The sequence below is a fragment of the Polyodon spathula genome, chromosome 19 (genome assembly GCF_017654505.1).
Source record: "Polyodon spathula isolate WHYD16114869_AA chromosome 19, ASM1765450v1, whole genome shotgun sequence".
NCBI classification, from domain to species: domain Eukaryota; kingdom Metazoa; phylum Chordata; class Actinopteri; order Acipenseriformes; family Polyodontidae; genus Polyodon; species Polyodon spathula.
In genome coordinates this window covers 9136771-9164323 of record NC_054552.1, presented here as the reverse complement: position 1 = coordinate 9164323, position 27553 = coordinate 9136771, and the positions used below count along the sequence as shown (strand labels likewise).

Below are 27553 nucleotides of genomic sequence, written 5' to 3'. Positions count from 1 at the left end.
CCTTTGAACAAGCCAATGCATCTGCCAGCAACCGGCACCTTCAGATATGCAGACTCTGCTGGTCTTGCCTCATGTACTAACATACTGTGTTAAACCTCTTCTCTTTCTTATTTAGCAGAAAAAAAATATATATATATATAATGTGTGTGTGTGTGTGTGTGTGTGTGTGTATATATATATATATATATATATATATACACACACACACACACACACATATACATACAGCTCTGGAGAAAATTAAGAGACCACTGCAAAATTATCAGTTTCTCTGTTGTGTTTGGGTAAAATGAACATTTTTGTTTTATTCTATAAACTACTGACAACATGTCTCCCAAATTCCAAATAAAAATATTGTTATTTAGAGCATTTATTTGCAGAAAATGACAACTGTTCAAAATAACAAAAAATATGCAGTGTTGTCAGACCTCAAATAATGCAAAGAAAATAAGTTCATATTCATTTTTAAAAAACACAATACTAATGTTTTAACTTAGGAAGAGTTCAGAAATCAATATTTGGTGGAATAACCCTAATTTTCAAGCACAGCTTTCATGCATCTTGGCATGCTGTCCACCAGTCTTTCACGTTGATGTTGGGTGACTTTATGCCACTCCTGGAGCAAAAATTCAAGCAGCTCGGCTTTGTTTGATGGCTTGTGACCATCCATCTTCCTCTTGATCACATTCCAGAGGTTTTCAGTGGGGTTCAGGTCTGGAGATTGGGCTGGCCATGACAGGGTCTTGATCTGGTGGTCCTCCATCCACACCTTGATTGACCTAGCTGTGTGGCATGGAGCATTTAAAAACAGTTAAAACATTAGTATTTTGTTGTTTAAAAATGAATATGAACTTATTTTCTTTGCATTATTCAAGGTCTGACAACACTGCATCTTTTTGGTTATTTTGACCAGTTGTCATTTTCTGCAAATAAATGCTCTAAATGACAATATTTTTATTTGGAATGTTGTCAGTAGTTTATAGAATAAAACAAAAATGTTCATTTTACCCAAACACATACCTATAAATAGAAAAACCAGAGAAACTGATAATTTTGCAGTGGTCTCTTAATTTTTTCCAGAGCTGCTGTATGTGTGTGTGTGTGTGTGTGTGTGTGTGTGTGTGTGTGTGTGTGTGTGTGTGTGTGTGTATATCTATATATACATATATCTATATATATAGATATATAGATATATATATAGATATATATATATACACACACACACACAGTGCCTTGCAAAAGTATTCAGACCCCTGACCAATTTTCTCATATTACTGAATTACAAATGGTACATTGAAATTTCGTTCTGTTTGATATTTTATTTTATAAACACTTAAACTAAAAATCAATTATTGTAAGGTGACATTGGTTTTATGTTGGGAAATATTTTTAAGAAAAATAAAAAACTGAAATATCTTGCTTGCAACCCCCACACATTAATATTTGGTAGAGCCACCTTTCGCTGCAATAACAGCTTTAAGTCTTTTGGGGTAAGTATGTACAAGCTTTGCACACAGTGTCGGGGTGATTTTGGCCCATTCTTCTTGGCAGATTTACTCCAGGTTGTTCAGGTTGGTTGGACAACGCTTGTGGACCACAATTTTCAAATAGTGCCACAGATTCTCAATGGGATTGAGATCAGGACTTTGACTGGGCCACTGTAGGACATTCACCTTTTTGTTCTTGAGCCACTCCAGTGTTGCTTTGGCCTTGTGCTTGGGATCATTGTCCTGCTGAAAGGTGAATTTCCTCCCAAGCTTCAGTTTTTTAGCGGACTGAAGCAGATTCTCTTGCAGTATTTTCCTGTATTTTGCTCCATCCATTCTTCCTTCAGTTGTAACAAGATGCCCAGTCCCTGCTGATGAGAAGCATCCCCACTGCATGATGCTGCCACCATACTTCATTGTAGGGATGGTGTGTCTTGAGGCATGGGCAGTGTTAGGTTTGCGCCACACGTAGCGCTTTGAATTTTGGCCAAAAAGCTCTATCTTGGTCTCATCTGACCACAAAACCTTTTCCCACATCGCAGCTGGGTCACTCTCATGCTTTCTGGCAAACTCCAGATGTGCTTTCAGATGGTACTTTTTGAGTAATGGCTTCTTTCTTGCCACCCTCCCATACAGGCCAGTGTTATGCAGAGCTCTTGATATGGTTGACTGGTGCACCATTACTCCACTCCCAGCCACTAAACTCTGTAGTTCCTTCAAAGTGATTGTTGGCCTCTCTGTGGCTTCTCTCACAAGTCTCCTTCTTGTTTGAGCGCTGAGTTTTGAGGGACGGCCTTTTCTTGGCAGTGCCTAGGTGGTGTGATGCAGCTTCCAATCCCTGATTATTGATCCAACTGTGCTCACTGGGATATCCAAACACTTGGATATTATTTTGTACCTTTTCCCTAATCTATGCATTTGTATTACTTTATCTCTAACTTCTGTAGAATGCTCTTTGGTCTTCATTTTCCTTCAGATTCACAGCCTTACCAATGATCCTTCAACAGTAGGGTTTTTATCCAGAAAATGTGACAGCAACTTTAATGGTTCACAGGTGGAGGCCAATGGTAAGGTAACTGTGTCCTCGTTAGGGCAATTTCTTTTATCGGTGCGAACTGGGAGCTTCCACAGCACAGGGGTTGAATACTTATGCAAGCAAGATATTTCAGTTTTTTATTTTTCTTAAATATTTCCCAACATAAAACCAGTGTCACCTTACAATAATTGATTCTGAGTGTCAGTGTTTAAAAATAAAATATGAAACAGATCGAAATTTCAATGTACCATTTCCAATTCGGTAATATGAGAGAATTGGTCAGGGGTCTGAATAAGTGAGTAGTTTTTCGAGATTTACGATTATACTGTATTTACAGTATAATCGTAAATCTCAAAAAACTACTCACTTCTAAATCTTTTGTAGTCATTTTTGTATTACTTTAGTATAAATACACGTTCATTTGGATTAATATGTTGTTTTTTTCTGACTTTATGTGAACGAAAAGACACACATTTGCCTGTTTTCCCATTGGAAATAGTGATATTTTGAAATATCACTGTCCTGGTCACAAAAGCAAAGTTTGTGGGGAATAATAGCCATTTTCTATACTTTTGAGGCATAAGCAATTAGGAAATAACACTTACTACCCAGGAACAAAAAAAAAAAAATTGTTACACGGTGCAGTCATATGCATATACTAGGTATAGGTTCAGCTTATTTGTGAGGGTATTTGGAGTGGGTAAGGGGGCTTCTTTGTTGCAGTAGGAAACATTAGAAACTATTACTATTATTGTGTGTAGGGGGGTCTCAGTTTTATAAGAGATATCATCTTGTGTAGTTTGGGGACGAGGAGTGCAAAGCAGAGCTGTGCAAACCATGCAAAATGATGTTTCCTACACACAAAATATGAACTTTAAAACAAAGTTGTACTGGGAACTCGTATTAAACAAAGTTATTATTTTTTTTAGTTTAGATTTGTGTTGCATGTTCTATGCACAGGATGTATACAGGGTGAGAGGTATTGGAAGAGCCTTGACAGTGATTGAAAGATTTCTCATCCTGGATATATAATTGTCATGAGTCAGTTTTATAAACTCCAGGTGTTGGAGGCAAGACTAATAGAAAATAAGGTAAAGGTTAAGGTAAGCCAAGGACAAAGGGTCTTTATCTTTAGTGATTGTGATTATACACTGCTTGTGATCTATTTTAACCTTAGGACAGTATGGTACTATTACACCACCGTGCAATATAATAACCCAGTACACTTTGCTTATCCCTGTCTCTCCGTCCCTCTGCAGGAGTCTACCTTTTGCGTGGTTCTGCGCGGGGCTCGTCTCGGCCAGGCTGTGCTCAGTGATGTGCTGCAGGCAGGCTGTATCCCTGTTATAATCGCAGACTCGTACATCTTGCCCTTCTCCGAAGTACTCGACTGGAAAAGGTAAGCCCTACAAGCATTGCATTATCCTGCAACCATCTGCCACTGTAACATCTACCAAACGTAGGGAGGCATGTACTGAAGTTATCTTGGCAAGAGAATTTTTGGGGTCAAAGGCTGGCAGCTTATGAAGTATATAAACCCTTACTGGTAACAGCAATAAAGATTAGCTGGCAGTAGAACTTAGCTGTAATAACAATACACTGTGCTATCTTATAATTTCCTGCAGATCTTTACAGTGCATTTTCAGGATGCATTTAATGCTTTTTAATGCTATATCGCCTCTAAAATTGGTATGAAAAACACCACTTCTGGGATGAGTCTGACACTTGTTGACAGCATCTGAAAGCATTCTCCAGACCATGGCCTGATTCTGAAGCAGACGTGCCTGTGAGTGTCCATTTCCTAACCAAGCTAATGTGTGTTTCCTGGCTAGGGCGTCCATGGTGATTCCTGAAGACAAGCTGTCTGAGATGTACAGCATTCTGAAGAGCATCCCGCAGAGACAGGTGGAGGAGATGCAGAGACAGGTAGAGCAGTCCAGGGAGATGTCCTTCCTGCTTTGAGTTGTTCAGCGTTTCCATGTTATAAGGAGTCCTTTCTCTCGGACTTGGTTTTTAAGCCAATGTGGCCACGGCTCTCAAAATGCCATTCCACTAGGACTTGCATTCTCCTTATAAAGTGGAACACAGTTAGCACAGTCTCGTATCTGTGACTCCCAGGCATTATAAAAAGAGGGCAACATGAGGAATACAACTATGAAAGGCACACGATAAACATTCAGCGTCCTTTCTCAGTGAAATAACTGCCTATTTAACTCAACATGCATTCAAATTAAACAACTGTCTTGTGGGACAGACAGGTCTTTTATCTGATTTTCAAAGTACATAACATGCCATACTTTTACTTACCAGTCCCTGTTGTTTCTCTTCAGGTTAGCTCAGTATATTTTGGTTATGATATTTATATAAAACCCTCTTAGTAGAAACCTCAAGTGACCCAGAAAATTGGTTGAAGTTGGTGGTTAGTGAATTCATGCTTAGTGTCTGACTGCTTAGTTTATTATAGAACTGTATGAACGCCCGTTAAAAGTGTTTACGATGGAGCTTTGGCTAAAAGACAAACCTAGAACATTATACTTCTGTGTAAATAATAACTTAGGAATGTGTGCTGTAAACAGAGTTTTGTTTGTACTAAAACAGAAGATGGTTTGTATATTCAGTCATTTTGTTACTAAATGTTTCCTGCTGAATTCTGAGGGTGGTGATTTTCAGAACTGGTTTCTTTTGCTTTGTGCATCTCAATTGGTTAACGATCATGCAGATATGAACACTGGATGTCTATATTGATATAACAAGTAGTTAAATAAACTCCTTTGTAGTAACTGCTCAGGGAAAAGGTTGGTGCATGAGAAAAAAAACAAACGCATGCCCTTATTTCAGTAAGGAATTCTAATAAATGTATAACATTTTATGTATTGCTGAAAAGAAATTGTGCAGAACATATCATCACTCCCCATAAAAAAATAGCTAAACATCTACAAGGTGAAAGCCTGAAACAGTCTCACCCACTTAATCCTGAAGAATGGCAGGACTGCATGTGTGCCACAAGCACTAAACAATGTTTACGCTGAGTGTTTCTGAAACTGAAGACTGTAGGAGCTGTGGTGTAAACACATGTCTTGAAAACGAGCTAGTCTGATGGAGATAAGGAAAGTTAACTGAGTCTGTTGTCAAAGTCAGATTGAAGTCATGTTTGTAGCATTTAGTTATACATTTTTGACAATACAACAGAAGATACCATCAGTGCAAGAACCTGATAAGTATCACTTTTTTTTGAGACATTTTTTCATGTGAAGGCCGTCTTCACACAATGTGGTTTTTACTATTCATCGCTTTTCATCATGCCAAACAACTTACTGCAGACTGACAGGACTGCTCACAGTAAAACGGATGCAAAGTAGGAAATATTAAACTAAACTGCACAAGTGGGCCAACATTACAATTCTGCAGACATGGCAATAGGAAAGTTCATTTCCATCGTTCTGTTCAACTGAAACTACTTCCATTGCAAGTGTTACATTTTTGGCTGTCACAAACTCAACTCTGCAGACCCTTTTCATTTGTTTAACATTTCCAATGGGCTGTGGCTGTCACAGGGATTCAACAAGTTCTTGTTCTTGCTAGGTCCTGTAACACTGCTGGTGAGGGACAATATGTAGATACATCCAATATCATTAAAGCAATTGACTTTTATGACTTTGGTAATCTTCAATGATACACTCTTACACTAATGGATTCAATTATTATGATAAGAGCAGTGGCCTAAAGTTTGTTGAGCCCAGTGAAAAGCCTCAAGGTAAACAGGCTTGCGTGTGTGAAAGGGAGCTGTAAATCACTTGCTACCAGGACAACTTGTAAGGGGAGGAGTGGGTTAAATAAATCCCCCCCCCCCCCCCCCCCCCTTCCACTGTTGAGATGAAGCATTGCTCCTCGTAACTCCTTGTAAAAGACCATCTTCTTCAGGATTGATGGGGTGCTGTACAGCTATTATGCATCATTCCACACGCACACACATCTGGGTCTCTTAAGCTATCCCCTTACGTCAGCTTTCTCTTTGAACTGAAGGGTCCCGCAAGAGTCTATCCTGTATTAGGAAAACGCAGTGCATCTTAGTTTACTGTCACTCTTTTCGTCTCACAGCCACAGAATTAAAATGTTAATGACCATATACCTGAAATGTGCCTTCAACACTCCAGAACTGCTAAGCAAGGTTTTAAAAGCAATTGTCTTATCTCCTGTTATCACTAGCGATTATCACTGTTGGAGGTGGTGCTTTATATGTATTGTATACCTCAGTTTAGAATATGCAGGTATTTCAGATGAAAAGTGGCCGTTTCTGCCCCCACTTAGGGGCAGATGTAAGTGATTTTGCACTGCAAAACCCCCGTATTATGGGCAAAGTCTGCATTTTGCACCCACAAAATGCACGTAGCGGCCATAAAGTGGGACTTTAGCGGCAACTCAAAATGTGGCACATGTAAGAATGTTTTTCACCTACTGTTCTACAACCGCTATCAAATGAGCACTTTGCCATCAATAGTCCATTTAAATGATTTTCAAATGTATTCAGATGAAGATAAGAGCATGGAATTGGGCAGGGATCTGGAATACTAAGCTGGTGCAAACATTATAATGAGGTATGTGGACTTTGCCTTGCACTTAGGCAATTTCTGACCCTCCAAAAACTTTACACCTCCTCTTACAAGGTGCAAACCATTGTAGAAGCTATTAATTAAGAGCTGTGTAAAACCACACACCTCATGCTCCACAAATCTCATACAGTGTCTACTGCTGTCTGTACTCCCAACTCGCTTACTTGGAATCTTTTCAGTTAATGTTTTTACAGAGTTCTAGTTTTAATACATTCACCTATTCTATTCGTAAAAGGGGACGAGTATGCATTGCTGTAGAAGTTTAAAAATAAATAAATAAAAAAAAAAGCCATGCCCCAATTGTAGTTTAAAGCAGAGTGTTTCCCAGCACGTAACTCTTTTTTTTAATGACACATTCGATATACCAGACCCAAGACTAGATGTGGTATGGTACCTTCTTTGAAATTATTCATATTTTACAAATGAAATGTTGGAGAATTTGGGAAGATGGACTGTCACACGGTGTGATTCTCCCTTACACACAGAAGAGGGCACTAATGGCTTTATTGTAACGTTCTGCAGCTGGGAAGAAAGCAATCTCTGTTTCAAGGCTGTAATGTGACTTTTCAGAGAAAATAGCTCTACGTGTGGTGTAAAGCACAGCCACCATGTTTAAATCTGGTGTATTTCTGCTGAACACAACATGGCCTTTATTTTCCACTCTGCCCAAATCACACACAAATTGCCCCGTCTGTAGTAAATGTATGCACATGGGGAATATTGACCACAGAGGAACATCGTGTTCCATGTGTATTGGTGGGAATTGCCTTCTGAGACGGATTGTGCCTTCATCAGTGGTCTTGTGTAGGCTTGCAACTATGTGAAAACTAAAGTATACTGCCACATTGAGAATCAATTGTATTGACCGCATAATAAATATAATTTATTTTCCTTAACAGTTAATGGCACAGTTTAAGAAACAACAGAACAAAAGTGAAAGCAACTGATGGTTGTGGCTTAAGAACAGTAGCTCTAGGAGGGGTAACTTCTTTCATTCAGGAAAGCTCATTTTCACCTGGAGGAAAAACTTTCCTCGCTTTGTATCACTTTGGTATGGAAAAGCATTTTTAAACAGTCATCTCCCATTAAAATATGTCTTTGTGTTTTAAGGGCCTTTGGTGGGTACTTAGAATGATGTGTGTTAGGCTTGTAATGATAACGATAATGGTAATAATCAAATTATGTATCGATTGGGTCCCCACAATAACAAATCGATAATATTTTATTTTGAAATTGAATATTCCATGAAATTAAAAACGTGTCTGTATGCTGTATATTAACTTGCTGTCTAGAACGTAATCTGTGTTGATGCTTGTCAACTTTACTGAGAATATGCGTCTGTGAACAAATACAGGATGATGATGCAGAGATCAAGAGTAACCTGCTTTGTTAATGTATTTTATATGTATTATTTTGTTTTAATCAGTCCCAACTGTAGCTGCCTGTCTTGGACGAAACTAATATTTAACATTACTATGTTGTCACGTGCCACTGTTTCAGAATTTTTTTTTGTATAACCTTTTCATTTTGAAGCAATGCACGATCCACTATCTTTTTTTATTTTTTTTATTTAGTAGTAGCCAATTGGTTTTACCCTGTTTTTTCTCCCAATTTGAAATATTCAATTGTGTTTTTTATGTTCAGCTCACCGCTACCACCCCTGCGCTAAGTCAGGTCTAGCAAAGACGAACACATGCTGTCCTCTGACATGTGTGCCATCAGCCGACTGCTTCTTTTCACTCTGCAGGCCTGCCATGCAGCCAACCCAGAGCTACAGCGTCGGAGATTAACGCAGCTCTGGGCAGCTTACAGGCAAGCCCACAGGCACCCGGCCAGTCTACGCGGGTCGCTGGTGTGCGGTGAGATGAGGACACCCTGGCCTGACCTAAGCCCCCTCATTTATTTTGTCTTAGTCAAATCTGGTAAATTTGATAAATAGAACAATGGGGAAGTGAGGGGGTTGGAGGGAGGGTAGCAGGAAATGTTTGGAGCAGATATTCACAAAGACTTCATCCCCCCTTAATAAATAAATAAATAAACAAATAAATAATAAAGCATCCTTTAAATAGTGGTTTTCTAGGCATTTGGCTCCTGCTGTGGTAACCCCTGACCCTAGGCTCGCTCAGAGGTTTGCTGGGTGTTTGAACTGTGTGACGTGTCCTGCCTGTGCAGTGTCCCCTGGCCCTGGTTCACTGTTTGTCTCTCTCCTCCTCCCTCCTCCCCATGCTCTCTGCTCAGTGGGTTGACTAAGACCCTGTGCCAGAGAAAGCTGATACTCATTGCAAACAACCCACAGTTTTGAAGGCGATGCCTTGGGGTGTTTGAAACCTGTGGCGTTGGGTTTCCAGACCTGTCTGTCATGTGTCAGGGAGCTGAAGAGTTCCTTTCACTGAGCTGACAAGGACTTGGGGAAAGAAACAAGAAGGAAACAGGAAAAAGCTAATCTACAAACAACTGACAATATTTACAGGTCTAGCAACTTTGTGTAATGTAATTCAGTCGCTCTGAAATGGGTTTATTGGCATTTCAGCGTTTTCTTATTTTAATAATAGCACACTGTTGGGCTTTGCTGTTTCAGGTTTTTAACTGACAAAAATAAGCTAAACTAAAAGAAAGAGGGGAAGCTTTAACAATTGGGGCATATGATGCACAGAAATAAATACATTATAGAAACTTAATATATTAATCATCCCAGCCTAGTAGTTAAAATGCAAACTTTATGGGATGGTACAAGTGGCAATGGATTCATCTAGATTTTGGGCAGGGAGGGGGTTAACTCCACACCCACCAGTCTGGATCGTGAGCATTGCACCCTTGTAAGTGTGTCTGGGGTCACCCTCATGCCTATCATGACTAGCCAAGACCTAAAGGAGCCTTTGTGGCATGGCGCCTCCAAGCAGGAGATGGTTGTTTTACAGCTAATTAATTCTTATGAGCTCTTCCCTTCAATTGCTGTCCCAGTAACTCACTTAGCAGATGAGTGAAGGAGAGGGAGGGGGAACACAAACATCACCCCATCCACTGTGCAGGAGGAGGTGAATAAACCTTACTTCCCAACCTTAGTAAGTACCGGAGAATAAACAAGCATTGAGATAAGTGGATTCAAATGTTAAAAGGTTGTGAGTAAGGTTGGTTGTTTTGGTTATTGATGTACCTTAATAAAAGATCTTTGTGATTATTGGTTGAAAAGTAAGTAACTGAAAGATGATATGGTTAAAGTGAGACTTGTAAGAAATAAGGAGATCGTTTCAGTCGCTGTACTGTACATGGAAGTAAGTGATGCGAAAATGATACTGTGGCACAACCAAGGCTAGGATCAGTGAGCTGGTCTGCTATGTTGTGTTATTCCTGATTGCACTGGCAGTGCTTTCTAGCTGTCCCCAGTGTTGAAAGAGTTAATAAACATCCAAAGGACACGCTCTACAGTTGTGACTTTACATTATTTAGTACCATTACAATTAGTGCCAACTCAAAGTGTTTAATCCGTGTGGAAATAGGCCACAGTTCTTTAATCTAATGGCATCCAACCTGTTCAACACTTGATTGTTTAAGAGTTGACACTGACAGGCAGTTCCGTCCCGCCTCTCCTCATTATCACTAGAGAGGACTTATACTGTGGGGGTTAAAATTGTGTTATAAATGCTGTAGTGCAGGGACCATATTTTAAAATGAGAATCATTTGGAAAAAAATGTAACTGACGATAAAGTTTATTCATTTCAACACGCCTGCTGTCATTACCGCCTTTCTTCATACCAAGTGGAGGACCCCATTAAACTTAATGGCCCTAACTGAGGGTAATGAATCTACCAGACTTGATAGCCCTGGCTATTAAGAAATGGTCACGCTTAAATTCTGCTTTTGTGTCTGTTGAGTAGACGATCACATGTGAAGAAGGCACTACTGCAATATTCTTGCAGACCGTACAGGTTTTTATAGTATGTGACATATCAGCCCTCCTTTGCAATAAAGATACGTTGTTTGTCACACATGTACCAGTTGTGGTACAGCAAAAAAAGTAAAAGAATTGGTGATAAAAACTGTTTATTGGTGAGACAAAATATACCGCCCTCCAAAATGGCACATTAAAGGTTACTTTCATTACCATTTATTTGTTTCATGTGCTGCCAGCCTGGCCTGGAATCTCCCATTATATTTTTTGCACGTTGCGCACCTCCGACCCAAACAAGCTGTAAATCAGAGTCCACTCAGGCAGCCCGCAGTGTTGGAGAGCAGCACAGCCCATTCCAGACAGGAAGTTTGCTAGTTAGGCCAGGACAGCAGGGCTGTGATTATTGGCAGACCGTGTTTCCTCCAGAAATACATGCAAGGTGCCCAGAAGAGGACTGGAGTCCTGCATTCCTGGGATTTTTTTTTTCTGTTCATTGATAAGATACATGCTGCGTTTACTGTATAAGGGAGTTGACATAGAAATCTGTGTTGCTGTAGCTCAATAAAACAAACACGAAAGTCCACTGTAAAATGAACTGCTTTGGTCTTTTTCCCCCAATAAAACGATGTAGTCCCATGTGAGGAACTGAATTAGCAGTCTTTCCTTCTCATGATATTCAAGTCTAATAAAACTACTTAGTTCAGGTAGTTTGTGTTATATTCAGACATTTGATTAAGTGTTTAAAAGCTGAGGGTTTGTGAACTATAACATGCGGCTTAAGATAGTCCACACATTGCATCTCTTGAAGCTGGAAATTGACAGACGCAAACCATCCAGACAGAACTGCTTCATCAAATGATTAATGTCTAAATATGAAACCACTCCGAATGGTGACTGCATTTGTCTTTTTGGAGTAAAGACATCTTGATAAAAGTTCTTATGCTGCACTCTCTATCCACAGGCACACTGGTTCTGGGAGGCCTACTTCAGCTCCATGAAGGCGATTGCCTTGGCAACGCTTCAGATCATTAATGACCGCATCTACCCCTATGCTGCCCGGTCCTACGAGCAGTGGAACGACCCCTCTGTTGTGGTGAGTATGTTAACGAACAGTATGCAGCAGCTCCAACAGTGATATTACTGTACCAGATAGGCATTGCCATGAGTAAATGATCTGTAATCAAGCAGGTCAAAGATAATTATTATTATTATTATTATTATTTTTTCAGTTTTGCTTAGAATAATTGTATACTAACAGCGAGTACAACATGCCGCACACAGCTGTAGGCCTGCGATTTATCGATGACAAGATTGTTTCGACTGCATGTAATCTTTCAGCCACGCCCCATTGCTACTTATGTTTTTTATTTCCTTGTGTTTTAGCTTTCTGTGCCAGCATGTGAGATTGTGTGTGTTTGCCATTTGTTTGGTGTCTGTGCCATAAACTCTGAACAACTGATATGGCACACGTGGTTAATATATATGGCTCACATCACTCTGTGGTTATCCAAGCTTTAGAGATCCACAGACAGACTGTCTCGCAGATTGGAGGTCTGGGGTTATTAATTGCTGAGAAACAACACTCCACATTTAATGTTTAATCAGGGAGTCTGTAGCATGATTTAATACTATTTATTTGTTTATTTTTATTATGCCTCGCTGGGATGCATTTCCACTCACTATATATAAATAATGCTGTAGATATTATTTGGTACAACTTTTTGAATATATTTCTGGGTTATGTATGATCATAGTCCATCTGCATCCTGTATGAGTTTTGCATATATCTAAAGAACCGCTTTTCCAAGTGTGATGACACTTGCTTGGAATTTAGCACAAGATCATGAGTGTATCATGAACTCTGGATTTATGGAGGCTGTCTGTATTTCTAAAGAAGTTGAAACAAAGTTGTATTTTTTGTGGTAAATTCAGCAATCGCATTGCTAGGTTTAGCCACATAACTTGCAGTCAGTCAAGTCATAATCTCTGGATATATGGAGAGTGTCTGTCTTTGCACATTCTTTACAACAGTGCTTGCTTTGGTTGTTGTGATGAATCCCAAAACAAACATTTAAGTTTTTTAGAATGTCTTTTATTATGTAGATGTCTTAATATCATCTACATACATATCTATAGAATCAAAGATGATTGCTCAATATACAAATATTTAAAATAATTATATATATTGCCAAAACATAAATACAATAATGAACCCTTTTTTATTTTTGTGTTGGCCAACAAGGGGTTAAATCCGTTGTGTTTTGTTGCCTTTGACTGTTCCAAGGAGAAGAGAGATGAAATACTTTCTCAACATATTCAATGGAAACCCGTTCAGCAGAACAGGGCCAGAGCACTAAATAAATCAAGCACATTTTCTTTTTTCTTTTTTTCAAATCCATCGGGGTAATAATTGAAACCAGATTTGCGCTTGGAAGAATTTAAAAGCCTCCGTCTGCTGTTGGGAGATACGCTTGTCTTCTCAGCCTCGTTGGACAGATTATTTGAGGGTGTGTAAATGTGTGTGTGTGTGTATAGGGGACGAGGCTGTGGATAGGAATCTCAAGCAGTTAATGCGTCTACTCCCCCTTCACTCCACTCCGGTCTCTCCTCTTTAAAAGGTCCCCTCCTGGTTTATGATGCTCTGGGTCATCTAGATTTTGGGTCATTAACTACACAGCAAGGGGAGGGGGGGGGGGGGGGGGGGGGGGGGGGGGGGTATAATAATAGCCTAGCCTGATGGACATTGTGCTTGTGCTTCACACAAGTCTGTAATCACATCAACTTGTTGCCTTTTTCATCTATTTGTTCATGTTGCAAGGTGTCTTTTTATATTTTGTGGCGCAAACCACAGCAAAAAATATTTGTCTAGTGACTTCGTTCCGGGAAATCGAAAAACTGCTTGGTAATCAGTAACAGACAATGCACTTGTTCACTTCACATGCCAGCTTTTGTATCTGTACAGTATCTAGGGTATTAAAAGATCAGCCGCCCTTACCTCTGCCTGACAGAGTTGTAATACTTCAGTATACTGTACTAGTCTATTAGAATAAAAGACAGCTGCAGTAAAATAGTTCCATCACATGGTTCGCTGAAATGATGAAGTTCTGCACATGAATCCCCCCCCCCTGGGGGGGTTACAGACCCCCCACTTTCACCAAAATATTTGTTTTAGTCCTAAACTGAGCACAGGAAATGACTGGCCCCCTTAGGTACTGTATAGGGATTGCATGAGACATGTCTAACGACTCTGTACAGTTATGTTCCTGCAATTTCCCAACTTCATAAAGGTGTTGCCACCCGCCCTGTACTTACACAGGACCTGTCTGGCATGTCATTGAAACTGACAATCTTGCACTTACCAAATAGCCATCCTATATTTCAAAATAATAATAATAATAATAATAATAATAAACCAGACTTGCACCTGATCGAATCTTGATGATGCTGGATCTTTATTTTGGTTTGACATTCATCTATGCTTGTTCGCGAGGGGGGGCAAAAAAAGTCACAGTGATCTTTTAAATATTTCAGACCATCAACAATATAGTCTGTATAGTGTTGAAAGATGCTTTGTTTTCATTTTTACTGCGCTGGTTTCCAATTTTTTTTTAAAATCCACAGCGTTTCATTTCCAGCTTGGTCAGCTCAGTGCTGTTGACAGGCACAGGCGCCAACACAAATTGTATTCTTAGGCAACAAAATTGGCTTTTTAAAGGTATGTAGAAAACACAAGTTGCTTAATTGCTTTAACTTTAGGGCTGGAAAAAAAACAAATGTCTGCCTCACAAGTATAAACAGACAATGTCTTGGGAGTTATCCCTTAATTAAGTTGGTGTGTTCAATGCAGGGGAAGATGTAGGGGAAGAATAGTTTTCGTGACATGAGAAAAGCCTTGATCATTTTAAAAGTGCAGTGATTCTTGTAGATCCGTATTCCATGTCTCTGTTCATGGGTTACAGACTGGTTTGGCATTCTTGGCCATCTTAGCAATTACTTCCGAAATGTATCAAATTCCTGCCATGTTGTATATTAATACTAAAGTAAGGTTAATAAATTTTCTTTTGAGATCATTGCATGCTAATTTCTACAAAGACTCTTTCCTGATGCTTGGGTACGAAAGAATGTAGTATTGGTGCCAGCTCTACCGTTCAGAAAATGTACATTTATTGCTATAGAACTGAAACAAGTGAAGCCATTTAACTATTTAAGTTGGCCCATATTTTAAACTAACTGCTTTGTGAATGTCAGCTGTGTCAGTGATTGACAAAGCACTCAATCCTAACATATTATAATATGTGAACTATATTTGTCATCCAAAAAAAAAAAAAAATTTTGTAAATTGAAAGTTCTAAGTTTTAATAAGTTGTTCTTTTTAATATGCTGGCATCTGTGTTTAATTTTTATTAATCCAAAATCTGTTCTTGTATGATCCCAACTATTGAACTCGCCAAAACCCCAAACCACATAAAACTTTTCTCTCCCTCTGTCAATCGACTATTTAGCTTGTTTAAAAAAAAAAAAAAAAAAAAAAAAAAAAAACTCTACACATGGCTGTTTATATAATTGAAAAAGTGGTGAAAAATGTATCTCAAGGCATGTAGCTGTGTTAGTAATTAGCTGAGTTTTGAATTCTTTCAGAAACTGTATTGGATTTATTGTTTGAAAGACCTGGCTTGAGCTTGCAGTGGTGTGAGAGTGAGCATTATGCACTACCTCTTGCAAAACCGACCTGTCAGGTGGTTAGCAGTCAGACGCCTGGGCTGTCAAGGGTGTGGGTCTCAGGGTTGCTGTTCATGCCACCTAGATACAATAATACGCCACTTTGGAGACTATTCAAGCAGACTTCCCGATTATGATATTAACTGTACTAAAGTTTTAGATGAGGCTTTTAAGTGGCTTCGCAATTCGTTAGCTGCTTAAAATAATTGAGAAAGATCAAGTTAAAGATCAGTAATCTGTTATGATCTCTTAATAACTGTAGCACATGAAGCGTGTGTGTGTGTATATAGGGGTGGTGGTGTTTTTTTTTTATTTTATTCAAATAAAATACCAAGACAAAGTTTAGATGGGAAGATTGCGAAATAAACACGGGCTCTACAACAGGCAGGGATGTAGTGTCCTCATGCACAGAACAATGTTTACTTATGGAAACCCCAAGCATTCCGATAACCGCTTCAGAAAGCCCTTAACAGTTGAAATATTTATTTTACAGCCTTACTTGATCTGCATTGAAATCAGGGCACCTTCAGGAGTTGTATAGCCAGGAATAGGAGCCAAACTGCAGTGGCAGGAGACTGTTGCCGTCTTGCCTTCGTGGGGGGCGTGTGGGGGGGTTAACTCTCACCATGCCATGCCACCTTTCACAACTGCTGCACTGTGCTGGAAGATGAGAGCGTGTTTTGGTGATCTTAAATTGAAATTTGAGGACTGAGTGTTTCTGTGCTCATTAGAGCTGGGGTTTTCCCAGGACGACTCAGAAATGCAAAAGTAAAAATGAAAGAATTAATACCAAATTGGTGGTATAATATATTATCTCAATACCACTATGCATGAATATTTCATTTGTTTAGCAGTTCAGATTTAGTATAGTTTCAAAGTGATCGGTATGCATGGGTGATTTTGATTGAGTGGATTTCCACATTTGATATTGGGGGAAGCAGACGTCTGACGATTCTGCCTATGGAACCTTCTGTGCAGCTCATTCGCTTTGTGTTTTCAACTCGTTATGTAATTGAATGCTAATAAATGAAGCACAATCTTTTTTTTTTTTTTTTTAAAGTATAAATTCTGCGATAAACGTAAATAATGCTCATACTTTGACGTTTTATTTATTTAAAATGTAGCTGCATTTTATTAGCAGTTATAGCAGCTGGTTGACTTGAACATCCAGACGATGCAAAGCGACAAAGTTATACCAAGTTCCTTTGGGTTTAATAAAAAGTGAGTCATTGTTATTTATGATAGTTTTATCTTGATGTAGCACTCATGGGGGGGCACTTGTTCTTTTCGATCAGGGTGGGATCAGTCAGGCAGAATACCAGAAGGAAATAAACTAAGACCACAACAATATGCAGGGCAGTGAAGATTGTTGTATTAAATACAGGTGATTAACTATATTTAACAAATAGGATAAGTCTAGAACACACAGTCACGGCATGGGGTTTGCACTGTTCATTAAAAACAATACATGGCCAATTATAATTAAAAACAAATTGCAGTGCTGATCAACACAATCGCAGAGACAGGGCTTACTAAAAACAACAATAAAACCAAGACTTTAAAAACTCCTCGTCTCCAGCACTCCTCTGAAACCCCAATGCTTTTAAAATGCTCCTTTCTAAAACAGTTAAAAACACACACACACACACACACACACTGAGAGAGACAGGAAGCACAGCAGGAGCCTTGCTCTAAATGTCAATGCTTGTTTCTTTCATTTTTCTCCCCAACCCACTGCCGAACACAAACAATTCAAATTCCTTCTTTGCTCCTGCTGGCTGTGCGTCCAACGTCCACTCCAGACAAACCCGGGTTCACATCACAATGACAAAATCCAAACTCCTTGAACGGGTGAAATCAGGAACTTTTATACCAGGTGCTCAGCTTCTTCAAATGTATTCAATTAGCACCTATGAGGGCTGAGAACAGGAGAGCATCAACGTGCCAGTGAGATCTGTACAAATCTACAACAAGCAATGTGCCAAAATTAAACATGCTCATAAACGTCTTAAAATAAAACAAACTAACATGAAATCAAATGTCATAAATCAAAACTTGAATATACTACAGTAACAAAATCAAACATGCCTAAATAGGGACATGGGTCACCCCGTTGAGGTTAATGTTTTTGATGTTGTAAACATTTTAAATGTCACACAATTTTGCTGAGATGTGAAGTAAATGGTAATGTGATAAATATTTTCAGTGCAGTCTGTTTTGGATTATTTATAATATCTTTGCTGAATAGAAAGGGAATATGTGTGTTTCTGAAGAGATTCCCAAATACTATTTTTTGATTCTGTGTATCCAAAGAATTGCTGTTTGGTATTCTGTCCTAAATTAGCAGTTTATTGTCAGTCCTAAACTGTTGACATAAATTAATGTATTAAATAAAGGGGGGGGGGGGGGGGATTATTTGATTGAGATTATTATGACTTTGTGGTAGACCTACCATTCTAACTGTGGTACCATTCAGTAGAGCAAAAATTATAAGGGGTACTTGAGGTGAAACCTTCAGACAGAAGGGGTACAGTTTAAAAAAAAAAAAAAATTGAAAACCATGGTACTAGACTTTCCAAACCGTGTCTAACAAACCGTAATGCAGCTACACCAGGTTCAAAGTTCTATTTCTTTTTGTATGTGAATCAGTTGTCGTGGTTCCGGGTTTGTGTCAAAGTTGTTACATTGGCATCCAGCGAATAAGAAATAAAACTTACAGAAACGCATAGGAAACACAGAAAGGCATGACATAGTTATGTTTGAGAATTGCGGAAAATGGTCAGGAAACTCATGGTGACTCTACGGCATAAATTAAAATGGGGCTTTTTTATTGTGCAGGTGCAGGGTGATAATACTGGATAGCATGAAATTTAGTTTGTGTGTGCTTATTTCAAGGCAAAAAAAAGCACTGAAATATTTTTTCTAGTTTTGTTATGCATTTTTACCCCCATAAACTTTGTCTTTGAAACTCCTGGCATTCTGATTTCTGATTCTAGATTTGAAACTGACTGATTCAATAACTAGAGAGCAATGTGGGCAGACAACTTTGAAAATGAAAAGTTGTGGAGGGGCGTGGGGAGTCGCTTGGAGCAGGCCAGGAGTTGAAGACGGCAGTGTGGGCAGGGCAGTGAAGAGCAGAGCAAGCACGGAGAGCTTGGCTTTCCCACTCCAAGCCTTCTCTACCAACCAGATGCTCACGGAATGCCAAGACGCAAAGCCACATTAAACACAACATTTAGACTTTCTGCCCTTAAAATGTTTTCATTTATTTCAAAGAAAGTAAAAGAAAACAAAACAGCTGTAGCAAACCCATGTTAAAATCCTTTTTTCATGTCCAAGTTTTCCATGAGTGAAAAGTGTTGGTCCTTATGTACTCTTAAGTACAGTCTAAAACCTCTGAAGAGTGAATTTAACCACTCAAAGGCAATGATTTGGTGATGTGGTTCTCGTATCACTGTTTAAATCTGGACTGCCAAACAGATGGCTCGCTCTTAGTGCTTCAAAATGTAGCTCAAGGTTAAGAGGTGAATTATCCCATTTATGGTTGTCAGTGGGATTGAACAGACTGTAAGGGCAACTGGGAGTCTTTGGTAGAAGCAAGTACAGTCCAGACAAAACAATTGATGTGTTCCAACATGCAAAAATCTGGTTAAACCTTCAATTTTTATTGTTTCACATTTTCTCTGCTCCTCTTTAGTCAGATTTTTTGTATTTATTTTAATTGAACTTTTAAAAAGTTTATAGTTTTCTTCTCATGTTGATGATCTAAATTTTAGTATGTCTCTTTATAAACTCCCTGGACAACAGTGTAGCTCTTTTAACCAAAAAGGCTGGACTCATTTGGTTTTAAATGAGGTTTTTGTTTTCTTGCCCTCCTCAGAAGTGGTCGAGTGTGAACAGCCCCTTGTTCCTACCCCTGATCCCTCCTCGTTCCCCGGGCTTCACCGCTGTGGTGCTCACCTATGACCGTGTCGAGAGTCTATTCCGGGTCATCACTGAGATCTCCAAGGTACCCAGCCTGTCCAAGCTGCTGGTGGTGTGGAACAACCAGAATAAGAGCCCCCCTGAGGGTAAGAACTGATCGCACTGCCTGGTTCATGTACAGTATTTGCAGTGACACCCAGACTTGCTTACGCAGACACTTAAAACACAGACCATTCGCTAACTCAAGCAGCCCACACACATGTGTAATCACATCAGCACTCAAGCATGCTCACTTTCACACACTGCATGTTGTCATTCTCATAGGATCTTAATGTATGGAACTTGTTTTAATTTTAATTAATTTCTGTAGTCTTAATAAATGCATTTAAACACACACAGGAACACAGTCCAGCTTGCATTTACAGTATGTAGTGCCTTTAGTGTAGCCGGCTCAGTACTTTCTTATAGTCAAAGGCTTTTTTGGGGAATCTAAAGTTTAGGGAATTCTAAAGCCACTTTTTCAAGAACTGTGGTTTGAAGTCTGGTTCCAGGAAATCGGGAGACCTAGTTTGAGGCAACTTTGCTGTGTTAAACCGCCAGCGTTGCCTCAGCTTAAAAGAGTAAGTAGCGAAAAATATATCGCTCTTTTCAAAATGGCTGCTCTGGTGCACTGGGGTTTGAGATCTGTCCTCTAAATCACTGCAGGAAGAGGTTATTTACACCTGCTACTTACTCTTTAAGAGCTGCAGTGTTAAGATCTGCCACTGATTTTTTTTTTTTTTTTTTTTTTGTATTTTTTAAAATTGTTAGACCTCTTGTATCTCATTAAGCAACTTTGTCGTAACTCATATCTGAGGCTTCCTCTGGTATTATTAACCCCAAAAGGTTTTTTTTTTTTTTTTTTTTTTTTTTTTTTTAAATAATTTATAGCCAATTAAACACAGGAAGGTATTTTTTTTTTTTTTGGTCAGAGTAACTAGTAATTTATTTAGTTGCTTATGGCATCCAGCTCCTAATGTTTTTGTTTAACTAGGGTATTAGGTATACCATTGTTCCTTATGTTGGCTGCGCTGAGTTGCACTTTTTATTGACAGGTGAAAAAAATAGGGAATGAAATATATCCTCCACAAATATGGCCTGTAATGCAATTATGAATAAGGGGCTTTTGAAGTTCCCTAATGGTCCAGTGTGCCTTTTGATTAAAGGTGGCATGTTAGCCAATGTTTTCTAATGGCAGCCTATTAGAAATAATAAGGGCTTTCCTCAAGTCACCTCGGGTTTACTTTGGAAATCACTCTTTCTGCCTCTGCATGACTATGATATAGGCTATCATTGCTTACTGAATCTCAGTGAGAGTATGCTGCAGCTGTACTGTACACATTAATTGAAGTTGATGTATTTGGTCATTTTTTGGGTGTGGGGGGTGGTGACAAATAGCAGTGGTATCGTGCCGCTGTTAGAAGGTGAATTTAAAGTACAAATACACAGTATATACAGCAGAAATTGTGATTTCCCAATTCCCCAGATGTCGGCTTTAACCAGTGGGCTACACTCCCTGCTCATTTTGTTTTCCAGCCTCGGCTGTAAAAAAAAGACGATTTTTGGCATAAAAACTAGACTCCTGACTTTGTTCAGTTACATTTGAACTGAGACACCGGAATTCTGGTTGCTGAAAGTAATTTGGAAGGGGTGTGGCTATCCAGTTTTCAGAGGGGATTTCAGGATTCCTTTTTAAATAACTAACTCTCTTTAATCTTTGAATCAAAGATTGTTTCTGACAGTCAAGAAGAACACAGTATTATGCTGAAACCCTGAAGTGCTGCCAGCTCTGAACCGAAGTTGCAGAGGCTTTACATGCAATCAGAATTAGTTAATAGCGCTGTCGTTCTGAGAGTTACTGATGGAACAACAGATTATTTCTCCTTTTTGAAAAATCAAAAGGCAGCCAAAACATTTGCATTGTTTTAAAAGGAGATTTGGTTGGGTACTTAACTATTAACTACGAACATACCATGTGTCTGTCTGCCTACCTACTTTTCCTGATGGCTGCCTGACTGTCAGGTTCTCTCTCTCTCTCTCTCTCTCTCTCTCTCTCTCTCTCTCTCTCTCTCTCTCTCTCTCTCTCTCTCTCTCTCTTTGCTACACTAGTGATCTTTTAAATCAACAAGCAAGAGGAACAAAATGGAAACAGACACCCACTGCTGTTGCTGTTGGCCGTTGTTTTTATTATCATTCCTCCCTCCCCTGGCTAAGTTCGCCCCACCCCACCACCTCACCTTCACGTGCTGTGATTGGCTTCAATTTCTTTCATTGGGTGTTATATCATCATTTTATTGATGTGTTATAGTGGAGGCTTCAGAACACTTTATTTTGTATGAGTGTGTCTCTTTCACAAGGTTCAGTTCATTACTGTATTGTTTCTTTATTTATGAGCTGCTGAGTGTGGTTTCTTGAGAGACTTGATTTTGAAGAGGCTTAATTTAATCCAGCATTTTAATCCCTGATCATAGATTAAATGTTTGGAAGGCATGCTACGTGATCATTAAAAAATAATATGGAAATACAACCTATTAGCTATGCGGGTGACATTCCTTGAATCCTTGTAGATCCCAATGGCTTTGTTCATTTTTCTTTTAGGAGCACTAATCGGCAATAAGTATTTTTCACTGGAGAAAGGATTGGGATAGTCGTGCAAAGAAAGCATTATTAGTGGAACCTCAAAAATAGCCATTATTTATAAGTTAAACAGTACTAGAAATGCTATGAAAGAGGCAGGGCAAAACTGGAGCTGGTTAGAAAAGAAAGCTTGCACGCTACGCTCCTGGGCCACTCTGCTGTCTAACGAGTGCAGGTACAGAACGCATAGGTGGAGAGCGTGCATTCCGTGCTCAAGTCAAGTCTCTCCAGGACCCACTGCTGAGAGAGGAAATGCTTCTGTGCCCCTTGACCCTCCCCCCCCTGCACCCTGCAGAGCGAGTCTGATCGCTGGCTCAGTGTGGGCACAGTATTAGCAGAGCCATTCTCCGAAACCTGGACTGGGACAGGCCCCCTCACCACCTCCATCTGATAACCTTTCATGGCCCCCCCCCCCCCCCCCCCCCCCCCCCCCTCTGTCATAACCCTGTTTGAAATTTGAGCCTGTCTGGGAGAAGGGGGTGAACTTCAAACCTGTCTAGAATGGGTTTAATGACCAGACTGAGTGACACAGAGTTCATGTATACCAGCTATCGAATTGGGAGTTTGGTGTTCAGGTACTTCTACTCGGAGGAAGTTTAATCTGCATCGTCATTTATTGGTGGCCTCCATTCCCTTTATATGCTATCATGCACAAAAAGGAAAAACTTATATTAAAAGATTATCAGTTATTTATTAAGTAAGTAATCTTAGATCTATGTCACTGCTGTGCCAGTTTTTTCATCTATTCTTGGGGTGCACCGATAAAGATTTTCTTGGCCAATACTGATAGCCAATGGTTATCTACCCATGTTTGCCAATACCAATAGGATACTGATAAAAATAGACAGTGCAGGTAAGCTATTGTAAACTACTAGAACAAGGCATAGGGCCTATATTTAAACTGTTTTATAATTATAAATGTAAAATGAACGAATATCATTTCTGTGTTGTAGTTATAACAAAAATGAACAGGTATTGTTTACTTGTTGCGTTTCCTTCAGAAAATGATCACGAAGAATAATGTAGTAATTTATACATTTGTTTTACAACATAGTCACACAAAAATAACATTTTGCATTTGTACTAGTAAAAAAACTTCTGTAGAAAAAAATATAAAATGCGACATTAACTTTTACAGCCACTTGCTGTCAAACATTGTGTATTGTAACTTCGAAATGTAGCCTATGCAAAAATTCTGTCAAACGTTTTTACTTAAACGGTGCAGTAAACAATTTCTACTTCAAATGCTGCCGAATACGCCCGCAACCAATGCAGATTAAACAAGATAAACACAAACTACAGAAGGCCATTTTGAAATACATTGTGTAAATAATAATAATAATAATAATAATAGAATGTAATGACTGGACAGTCTGCTCTAACTAAGAGGACTAGTTTTGCTGTTCTGATGTGGCAAGAGTGTTGAGTAGCATGGGGCAGGTAAACACTCCAGAGTCTTAAATATTAAGAAAAAAAGCATCACAATAATATTCTACTCACCGTTCATTGTTGGATTTAGTGTAGCATCAAGTTCTACTGCACACAACTCAGCTATCCTATTGTTGTCTTCAGAGATTAAAAATGACTGTCTCAGTGTTCTTGCATCAATATAGTAAGAGCTCCTGACCGAACATTAAATTCTGTTCTGGAAGAAATTCAAGCATGAATATCGGTGTACCTTATTGGCTAAAATAACAAAAACTGGCAATAGCCGATTGTGTTTCCTTGTATCGGATAGGCTGCTGATTTATCTCTACATCCCTAATCTGTACTGTACTATAGGTGGCCAGTCATTTAGCCATTTGGTCCAAAATGAGGTTAAACATACATGTAATGCTGTGTGAATGCGATTCCAGAGTCTGTATGGCCGAAGATCGCAGTGCCCCTCAAAGTGGTGCGGACAACGGAGAACAAGCTGAGTAATCGCTTCTTCCCCTATGATGAGATTGAGACGGAGGCTGTGTTGGCCATCGATGACGACATCATAATGCTGACCTCTGATGAGCTGCAGTTTGGCTATGAGGTAGGTGATGCCGGGACTCAAAGGGGGGCGAGGGGCAGTGCTAGGGATCCCTGAGAGCAGGCATTAGGAAACATTGGGTCTTTTACTGCAGTCTGTGATGGGGAGGAAGCTTGTAAAACATGAAACTACATTTGAGGATACAGTGGTTTCTGATGACATGATACGCACAAAAGGCTAAACTATTGAAAAATATAGAAATATTATTTTAGCATAAAACTGACCTGCATCTTTCATACAATTTCAGTTCCTCATAGTTTTTTCAGTATCAGTAAGATGTTTGCCAACAGGATTTACTTGGAAAGAGATGTTTCAAATCCAGTAACTGTTCTTTTTGAAAACCGTTGTAATGTAATATAATAATTGATCAAAATCAACCAAGCTTGAAGAGTGACCATGAATTTGAGCAGAGGATCTAATCCAAATGTCTTCCCTTGCAATAAAAGGAACTCCTTGTTTCTCAAGGCTGTGGTTTTGCTCATTTGGTCCCAGAAGTACTGAGGCCAGGTAGGATTTTCAGTGTGCATCAGCAGGACTGCGTCCAGTAAAAATGCAATTGAATATTCTGTCCTGGCAGCGGTTCCTCCACTCATTTTACCCCTGGGATTCCGCAGACAGCTTCTGATATTTCAGTGGGAATGCGGTGGGATTCTCCATTTTTCCTTTGGAATACTCAAAAATATTTGCCCTGTTTTAAAAAAATGCATGTAACAGTTTTTTTATGTAACAGTTTTTCCTATTGTTTTTTTTTTTTTTTTTTTTTTGCATATATTTGTATTTCTTAATGTTTTATACAGAATAACTAAAAATATATATAATTGTGGTTTTGAGGGTGGATAGCTGTTTAATCATTTCCTGGTTTTACTATGAGTTTAATAAGACATGAGCTTGCTACCTAATCAAGCTCATAATAAAATCTGGAATGGGTGAAACTGCTATGCAATAGGAGTTCTGTTACCATCCCTGTGGCTAAAGTCATTCGTCTAGATCCCTGTATGGCTTAACTGCTTAGACTGTTTGCATTGGTCAGCTAGTATGATACAGTACCCCAGTGTGGCATTCATGGTTAAAATTAAAAGACAGAAATAACAAGTTACTAAATTGAAGTAAAGTATTTGTTGCCTATTTGCAGTACAGTTTTGTGTGTTTCAAGCAGCCTTAAGCCCCTTTGCTATTCTACCATTCCATATGGCGATCAGAACATCTTTCCCACAGGGTGCTGGAAGGGGTGAAACAAGTTTAATGATGACAAGCTAACCTGAGATTGACCATGGCTGGGGGGTAGTTTTGGCTCACCTGGAGGCATTTAGGCACGATTTTGAGATAATTTTGAACAATTTGGGATAATAGGCCCCAAACGTGACCACAATGCAAAGCTGGCTTGGACTGCTTGAAAACTAGCAGGCTTTGGAGATTCTCTGTTCTACTGCTACTGGTGTCTCTGGAGGAGATCCAGGGATTGTTAGAATAATAGTAACCTTTATGAGGTAAGAGGCAAGGGGGCATTTTCTGCAGTACTCAGGGGAACCTTCAAAACACCAGCTGGCTTTTGAAATGATCCAGTGTTCCAATTTTCATTAGCTTTTAAAAGCAGAATTTCTAAATATGATATATGTGTTTTTGTTCTGTTCTTTTCTTAGTAAAGCTTTAAAAACTGTACTGCCAGGATTGTATTAATATGTTGAGTTCTACATAGACCTTTCACCATTACCTCAACAGCCACCCATTCCATCTGGTCCTTGGCCTCTCCAGAGACTAACAATTTTGGCAAATTGTGTGTGTTTTGTATTGTTTTAATACAAGGTCAAGAGCACCAGAGATTAGAAGTATGTAACCCACTGTTTCATTGCATCTTTAATTTGTCATGTTTAAAGTGAAAACGAACCTAAAACTTGTCATCTAATAGTCTAGAAGTCAAAGCACAGGGCTCGGCAGGGGATAACTCGTCTGTGTGTCCACTGAAGCCCTATAGTTGAGCCTAGTATCCGTCTGTCTGTGTGTCCAGGTGTGGCGGGAGTTTCCTGACAGACTGGTAGGGTATCCGGGTCGGCTCCACCTCTGGGACCACGAGATGAGCAAGTGGAAGTACGAGTCAGAATGGACCAATGAGGTCTCCATGGTGCTGACTGGAGCAGCTTTTTACCACAAGGTACTGTACACCTGGTACTCTGTTTGTGCTGCAGGTTTTTGTTTATCTAAACGAGACAATAGTGTAAGACAGAATTATAGATTGTCCTCACTTAACTTGTGCAGAAATACTTGCAGGAAGTGAAAAGTAACAAACCAGTATTTTAGTGATTTACACAATATTATTTTTTTTGTAACAAAGTACTACTGATGTACCATTTGAAATACAAAGTTAATAATGGAACAAGCCATATATGCTGCACTGCTTTGTTCTTTTCATTAACAGTTAATGTCACTGCCCCACTGTTGTCTCCCCAGTACTTTAACTACCTGTACACATACAAGATGCCTGGTGATATCAAGAACTGGGTGGATGCCCACATGAACTGCGAAGACATTGCTATGAACTTCCTCGTGGCCAACGTCACTGGCAAAGCACCTATTAAGGTAAAACTACCAAGTTAAAAAAAGGTACTTCACACAACTGCATAATATATGTAGACCTGTAATACTACAGAAAGTTGATATTTGTAACTTATCCGATCCTGTTCCCTCTGAGTGCTGTTTTCTTACAATGAGAAAATGTGCAAGAAAGTAACAAGTTGAGGATGTTTAAGTGATATGCACTTTAGTTATTTACAATTTTACAAAGGTTCCACATCCATAACTAAAGGGATACACAGTAGGTTTTATGTTCCAATGTATTGATGATCTTGGTTAAACTAAAACTCAATAAATAGCCATGGTGATGGAATATTAAGAATGTGTTAAACTGCTGTCCAACCTGATGGTAAATATGATCTACTGTAACATGTGTATAAATAAATAAAGCACTATAACTTGATTATTATCAGAGTATGAGTAATTTTACAGCCTGATTGTGTGTTTTAATTTTCCACAATATATCTATTTTTTCTTTCTATCCATATGTCCACTTCATTCCGCTTTGCTTTCAAATCGCACCGCATCTTTGCTGTTAACAGGTTCATCTAGCTGTATATGTACCTTGTGCGAATATTTTAATAAAGCTAAATGCAAGATTTGCGAGGCTGCCTTATCTGTCT

General features: G+C 39.1%; 1 protein-coding gene across 3 annotated transcripts in view; it reads left to right on the top strand.

Annotated features, from left to right (window-relative positions):
- LOC121294359 (exostosin-2) overlaps positions 1-27553 on the top strand; it is a 37251-nt gene that overhangs the window by 6404 nt on the left and 3294 nt on the right. For all 3 annotated transcript variants that reach the window (XM_041217987.1, XM_041217986.1, XM_041217985.1), the window contains exons 7-13: positions 3783-3922; positions 4356-4449; positions 11985-12116; positions 19623-19812; positions 24199-24365; positions 26368-26511; positions 26808-26936. In XM_041217987.1, the coding sequence (XP_041073921.1) occupies positions 3783-3922; positions 4356-4449; positions 11985-12116; positions 19623-19812; positions 24199-24365; positions 26368-26511; positions 26808-26936 (996 nt within the window). The remainder of the gene's footprint in view (positions 1-3782; positions 3923-4355; positions 4450-11984; positions 12117-19622; positions 19813-24198; positions 24366-26367; positions 26512-26807; positions 26937-27553) is intronic.